The sequence below is a fragment of the Silurus aristotelis genome, assembly GCF_946808225.1.
Source record: "Silurus aristotelis genome assembly, chromosome: 13".
In the NCBI taxonomy this organism is placed as follows: Eukaryota; Metazoa; Chordata; class Actinopteri; order Siluriformes; family Siluridae; genus Silurus; species Silurus aristotelis.
In genome coordinates, this window is record NC_139586.1 from 29,904,959 (window position 1) to 29,912,623 (window position 7,665).

At 39.2% G+C, this 7,665-nt stretch overlaps 1 protein-coding gene across 1 annotated transcript in view; it reads left to right on the top strand.

Annotated features, from left to right (window-relative positions):
- Window positions 1-1,905: 1,905 nt before the first annotated feature.
- Window positions 1,906-7,665, top strand: part of LOC310736064 (neurocan core protein-like) — an 18,908-nt gene continuing 13,148 nt past the window's right edge. Inside the window, exons 1-3 of the mRNA XM_083559472.1 lie at window positions 1,906-2,064; window positions 5,211-5,293; window positions 5,728-5,872. Of these exons, the coding sequence (XP_083415598.1) occupies window positions 5,213-5,293; window positions 5,728-5,872 (226 nt within the window). The 5' untranslated portion in view covers window positions 1,906-2,064; window positions 5,211-5,212. The remainder of the gene's footprint in view (window positions 2,065-5,210; window positions 5,294-5,727; window positions 5,873-7,665) is intronic.

The window sequence follows — 7,665 nt, forward strand, 5'->3', positions numbered from 1 at the left end:
CTCAGATTCTGAAAATGAATCAAACTGCTGTGTATTTTGAGAAACAGCATTTTTTTTTCAACAGTATGAGTTTTTGCCAACGGTTGATTTTTTATTTTTTTATTTCTTTCATCATTTTCAAAAACTGAACAAGTCTGTTTTTAGCACTGTTGGATTTTGTGTGGATGTACAGGTTTGACACCAATTAGGTGTTTTTAACCTTCTTACTCTGAATATTCATTTATGAGGTTTTTCTGTAAAGCCCCTGTTAAAAAGTAATTACATTACAATTATTTCAGGTATAATAATAGCTCTAATATCTTAATAGCTATTTTTACAGTTTAATTAAACACTTTGCAGACAAAAGTTGTCATTTTGACACCTGAGCATAAGATTGCTATGTGCTTTTTGAGCATCCGATTTCACATTCAGTCCACATTTGCTGTTTATAATAAACTTTTCTCTTCTGGGAGGATGTTCCACTAGATTTTGTGGAGATTAATTCAGCTGCAAGAAGAGTGTTAGTAAAGTCAGGTACTGATGTCGGTGAGAGAGTGACGAGGAGGTTCACAATAGTATAGGACGCATGACAATGCTCCTGTGCACAAAGCCAGCTTCATGAAGATCTGCTTTACATGGGTTTGAGTGGAAGATCTCCTGCTATAGAGCTCCAAACCTATCAAACATCTTTGGGAGAATGTGAACTCTGACTGCACCCCAGCCCTCGTCATTCTCTCACCGACATCAGTACCTGACTTTACTAACACTCTTCTTGCAGCTGAATTAATTAATGCTTGTTTATGCTAACGCTTCGGGGAAGAAGACGTACTTTTGTTTATATGGAGTGTTTTTACTATTATAAACTTTTCTGTTTTTCCCACATATTTATTATAACTAAGCAGAATGCATTCTTGTTTTTTTGTCTTTTGTACTTTGTAGAATAAGTAAAGGTAGAAACCACTTAACAGATCTCCTGCAACATTACTGAACACTTCAGTGAAAGTAGAACAAAGGCAGCTCACTTTCCATGTCATGTCAGTGTTGTACGAGAAAGGTCTTCGGAAGTGATCAGACAGGTGATGAATGAGAAGTAATAGTGCAGAGAAAATTGCATCACATGATGAAGGTACATTGCACTGCTCATCTCTTTCACCGTGTTACTTTACAGTACTCATAACACCTTCTTCTCAGTCTGGGTCTCTACAAGCATGAATGCTAATCACAGCCCATACGGCCCAATTTGCACTGGGCAATTTGCAGGTGTCGCTTTGTATTTGCTGGAAGAAAGAAGTGGTGGTGCTCTGAGCCTACTGAAATGATCTGTCCAGGGTGCTGAAACAGGCCTGCAGATTAAACTGCACACTCGCATTCCTGTTCTCGCATGTGAATACAAACAAACACACACACACACACACACACACACACACACACACAAAAGTGTGCAGATTATTCATCCTCTTCTGCACAGATGCTCGAAGCCCTAGAGGGTTGGAGAGAGTCTGCTCAGGAGCTCAGACAAGGATGTGACAGGGCTTAATTAACCATTAAGCACAGCAGTGGAAGACGTTTTTCTGGATTGCTGTCTTTTGTGCTAATGCTAAACTGTTCGTTTATAAAATGCACAGACACGGATTAGAGAGCTAGAACATAGACGTCAAGAAGAGGAAATGAAACAGTTAGACATGTTTCTTCAGTGCAGCTGATTGACACATTAAGTGTGTGTGTGTGTGTGTGTGTGTGTGTGTGTGTGTGTGTGTGTGTGTGTGTGTGTGTGTGTGTGTGTGTGTGTGTGTGTGTGTGTGCGTGTGTGTGTGCGTGTGTGTATGGGACTGTGAATGGAAAAATTAGGTGACTGGATTTTTTGTGGCACTAATTAAACTTCTGCTCCTTTTTTCTCTTTGTTTCTCACCTTCATTCTCCTGGCAGACACTGAGGGTTGTGATCATAGCTGGAGAAAGTTCCATGGTCATTGTTACAGATACTTCATTCACAGACTGAACTGGGAAGATGCGGAGAAAGATTGCAGAGCGCACAATGGCCACCTGGCTAGCATTCACACCAGAGAAGAGCAGGACTTTATCAACAGTAAGTCAATTTATTCCTTCACCACACTGTGAAGCTTTTAGAGGAAATTCTATAAATGTAGTATTATATAAGAGCTTTAAAAAGTGCCACACATGTAGTTCTGAGTTTTTACAGTGCATAAAATTAACTCATGCATAAAGTCCAATTAGCACTAATATGTTATATTCAGAGCTGGCAACTTAATTGTGTGACTCAAGTTTAAATGATATATTAATATTTACACTAATTAAAGGTTGATAGGGAAACTAGGGAGGTGGTAGCTCATTGGTTAAGGCTCTGAGTTATTGATCAGCCCCAGTATTCCCAAACTGCCACTCTTGGGCCCTTGAGTAGGGCCCTTAACCCTCTGTGCTCCAGGGGTGCTGTATCATGGCTGACTCTGTGCTCTGACCGCAGCTTCCAAACATCACTGGGAAATAAGAAGAAAGAATTTCACTGTGCTGTACAGTGCATGTGACAAGTATAAATCACCTTTACATTATTTTTACCGAGGCTTAAATTAGATTTTTTGAGCCGTGTGATAGTTGAAATAGAAAAATCAAGTCAAGTCAAGTCAAGAGTCAGGAAGCTTTTATTGTCATTTCAACCATATATAGCTGATGCAGTACACAGTGAAATGAAACAACGTTCCTCCTGAACCCAGGTGCTACATAGAACAACATAAAACAAACAGTACAGAACAGAAGAACACAGGGCCGAGAACTAAGATCCTCGCCACATAAAGTGCATGTGTGCAGCTGGTGCAAACAGTGCAAAAGACAACACAAGACAGTGCAAGACAACACAGGACAGTGCAGGACAATACACAATACACAAAATATAAAATTCAATGGAAAAAATGGACAGACAATGTTGAAAGATTTTTCTTGAAAATTGCCCAATACATTCTGTGGATAGAAAATTGCAGATTGTAGAATTTGATTCAAGAAATTAATAAAAAAATATTTACAGGTTATTTGTGCAGTGCAAAACAGAAAGAAATCTGCAATTAAAGCTGTATATGAGGTACATAAGGAGGTGGTCCCAGAACTTTTTTTTGCACCATAACTAAACACAATAAGGTGCATATTATATTACTATTGTACATATTTTATGATTTCATTATTAATTTAATGATTAACTACATCATGAAAATGTAACTCACCATAATGCAGAATCAGCGGAAGCTCCATTTAGTGAAGCAAAGAACAAAACTGCTGAAACTGAAACAAGTGTGGAGGATTGGCACAGGCTGAAAAGGTCATTATATAAAAATAAAACACCCTGCAGACCATGAAAGTAAAATAAACATTAAAAAAAGATTATTTTGTGTGTGTCCTGGTACCAAATGATCCATGACCTGGAGGCAGTTCACAGTGCCTTGGGACCATGATATAAGGTGTTCACAAAACATAACAGTTTTTGTGTTTGTATTTATGGAAATGAAGAATCCAGGTCACGACCAGCCTCATAAATATGTCTGATCACATCATATACAAACATGTTGTCTGAATGATGAATTCCACTGTAAAAATCTCTGTTTATTAAAATATCACTGTGCAGCACAGAGGAACAAAAGCCCCACATCTGAAACCTTTCTTTATATCATGTGCTTCACAGAAGCTCCAAAATATCAACAATAAGTCATGTTTATTGTTCCAGATACAGCATGTCAGCATGTGCAGTGTCAATACATGCTTTGATTGAATCTTCTGATATTCAGTGTAAAGCATTAAAGAGCCTTTTGTTCCCCTGGAAGAATGTATCCTGCTGAATAATCTGTAAACAAACTGGTTTTAATGGAGTAATGTTATATTTTAAAGATTTTGGTGGATGTCTATGGAGTTTATGTGCTCATTAAAAAATAAAAGACAGTTAGAACATAAAATTTCTGACTGTAAAACGTGCTGTAAAAACGTTCTCGCATTGTTGAATGGAATGTAAGAATATTGTCACAGTGTACAGTCCTGCCCGTGGTGTAGAGGGAAATATATAATCTACCATTCCAGTTTGCACACATCACGAGCCAGTATACACTTAATAGAATTGACAACGACTTGCTGTTCACAATATTTTACCCAAAAAGCCCATAATGTTCTCACTCATTTACACTTTGTCTGTTCCCAGATTTTTACTTTCATATAACTGCTACCAGCCATGGAGAGTAAGGGGCTATCACATGCTTCTTCTGAGTGAAGCCATGTTTTTAAATGTTTGCTCATGCAACATCACATGACTAGTGGAAGGTTCTATCCACCATCTTCAACCAACATCAGCTCACAGATGGTTATTGTGACTGAATGAGGGACAGACTGTGTCATTCCTAAAGCCTCGACAGCATGGTCACATTTTGCTCTTTTATTACTTTTACCACGGTGGGGATTGGACCACCAAGCCTTTATATCTTCCATGTAAGAATGTCTATATGAGATAATGGTGTTCATCTCAGTACTAAAATTCTAATAGACAAAAGTTCTATTGTTCCTCCTTCACAATCCTTCTTCACTTTATTTCGAGGACTGGGTCAACTTGCTAATGGATGATGTAACCTCATGTTTCTGTGGTAACCAGTGTTTATGTGATAGGAGCAGAATATTGTGAGCTTTAAGGTCTGAGTGACGTCTAAGTGTGGAGATGTTTTGTAAGGAGGATAAAAGTCTCCTCTGGAAAGTGGTTGTGTGGTTGTGAAGCTGATCCTGGTTCAGGTTTGTGGGTAATCATGGAGTATGATTTAAGATGGTGTGTACTTTGACTTGACAGATCCCTTCTTGTTGAGAGATTACAAGATTGAGTCAATTATTTGACCAGTTTTTGATGTGGGAAGGATAGAAAGATTCATCCTCCTTGTTGTTCCATGTGATGCTAGAGATCGAATCTCTAACACCAAATGAGAAATCTGTTGAATTCGGTTGAATGTGTGTGTTCTTAGATTGGATTTTTATTTTTTTGTAGAGAGGTAGGAGCTTAGTGGTCAAGGCATTACATTTTGGAGCCAAAGATCATGAGTTTAATTATCGGCCACATCAAGCTGTCACTCTGGGGCCCCTGAGCAAGGCCCTTAACTCCATTGCTGCTCAGTTGTATCAATAAGATAAATGTAACTCGCCCTGGAAAAGGGTGTCTGCCAAATGCTGAAAATGTACGAGTTTTTGATCTTTTCTTTACAGGTATGAGTCACGAGAACACTTGGATCGGTCTGAATGACAGAACAGTGGAGGAGGATTTCCATTGGACCGATAACATGGATCTGGTGAGACGAGGCCCATACGCTCTCACTTGTCTGCCAGTCAATTTTTCCATCTAATTTATTGTCAGTTTGTTGTTGTTTAATTGGCTTTTTTTTTAATAAGTATAGTTTCTGACTGTAAACAGCTACACTGCAGTATCTTTTTAAAGAAAGCAAAAGATTTGGTCAATACATGAGACAGCTGCCATGTTTAATCAAAAACTGTCTATGGAGGGATTTTCTGTTCCTGTGCAATTTAGAGGGCTTTTGAATAACGCAGCGCTCGTGTGGTCTCACTCTGCTCTGTACACTTTGTAAAGCCAAAAAACTTATTTATATCCAAATCTTTTTTCTGGAAATGAATTTGTAATAGAATCTATATGTGGCAGGATCTGTTCACTGGCTAGCAAAGTTAAGGGACTGTGCTTATGTCTGAAATGTCTCTGTGTCTCCTGCAGCAATATGAGAACTGGAGGGAGAACCAGCCTGATAATTTCTTCGCGGGAGGAGAAGACTGTGTAGTGATGATTGCCCATGAGAATGGCAAATGGAACGACGTGCCCTGCAACTACAAGCTGCCCTACATCTGCAAGAAAGGCACAGGTGTGTGTGTGTGTGTGAGAGAGAGAGAGAGAGAGAGAGAGAGAGAGAGAGAGAGAGAGAGAGAGAGAGAGAATGAGAGAACTAGAGAGAGAGAGAGAGAGAGAGAGAACAAGAGAGAGAACGAGAGAGAACAAGAGAGTGAGAGAGACAGAGAGAGAGAGAGAGAGAGAGAGAGAGAGAGAGAGAGAGAGAGAGAGAGAGAGTGAATAGAAAGTAGTGTTGTTTTGTATTTTTATGGTTTCTGTACGCTAACACACATTAGCATGATCCATCAGAGCACTTGTGAACACTTGCAGCAGTGGTGTCAGTTTATAAAAATGCTACTTACATACATCTATTTAAACTCCTGTCTCATTTAATAATTATATATTATATCTTCATTCTTCTTCTTGGAGAGAGTGACCTCAGCTTTCCACGCTCCCTTCTGCCGCACCTCTACAGATAAAAGTCGGTCTGGGAATCGGCAGAGGTGCGACAGAGGCTTTGTCAAGAGAGACATTTTTAAAAGCTTCATTAACACATGAAGTGGTTTGTGGTCCTTCTGTAAAATCACAGGTGCTCCAGTTCACTCCTTTGTGGGGCAATTATACTCATTTTGTCTGAAGATTTGCATATGGAGCAGACGGAGCCTGCAGAAGAGCCGCCTTTGGCTGGAGCTCTGACTGGTAACTCTGGTTGCTTACAATATATATAGATTTTTTTACAAATGGCACTTTGTAGCGGTGGACAAATAAAAAAAAGGATCTGCTCTCACACCAGGCGAGTGAAAGCTCAATGTTCTGTTCAGTCTCATGGTATATGTGTTTTTTTTCCAAAGGCTTAATTTATTTGGCTAAAACATAATATAGCTCTAAAATATGATTATTGAGAATAACCTGGGATGGAGACTCTGTGATGAATATCTTGGTGACTTCGAGGTTATTTGATTCAGGTTAGTGACTTATTTGAAAATGATCCAGTGAAATATAAACAATGTAAGCTTTTTTTCTGTACTGTATGTTTATCCGTCTTTTCACTTTTCAAGCGAAATAATGCAGCTGGAAAAAGTCGTTCAAACCAACAGCTAAATCACATCATGGGTTTGCATGCGTGGTGCAGCAGGTGGCAGGATTTGGAAAAGGTTTCCATGTGGGGCAGAGTGAAGGTGCTTTGTGCTGCTGAGAAATACAGAATATAAAGCATAAACAAGTAGCATGTCATATTAACATTTTTATTCTGTGTGAAAATTGTGACTATTATATCATCAACCAATTGAACTTTCTAATTAAAAGCCATTCAAGTCATTAAAGAACATGTGAAGTGGGAAGTTCTAGTTCTAGGAGTTGATGTTCAGGGATCAACTATAAAGTGTGTCTCATTATATAAGAACTTTGAGAATGGAATCTAAAATCATCAGGTTTTACTCCTGATGATATTCAGAAGAAATCACAGTCTCTTACAGAGTGAAGTTTCCCATTTCAATCACAACGCTAAAAGGATGCATTAAGAAAATGGTCTCCTCAGCGTGATTACGACGTCCCAGCATGCACCAGTGCAGGTCATCAGCAGTGATTAGAAGTTGAGTCTGAATGATGTGGGAACAGATTGAGAAATATGTTAGTGACTTCACCATATGGTTTAATATGATGGATCTGATTTCACTTACAAATCTTTATATTTCTAATTCTGTGCATCATTCATCTGTTCATTGAGATCTCTGGTCCGACAGACAGACGGACGGACGGACGGACGGACGGACGGACGGACGGACGGACGGACGGACGGACGGACGGACGGACGGACGGACGGACAGA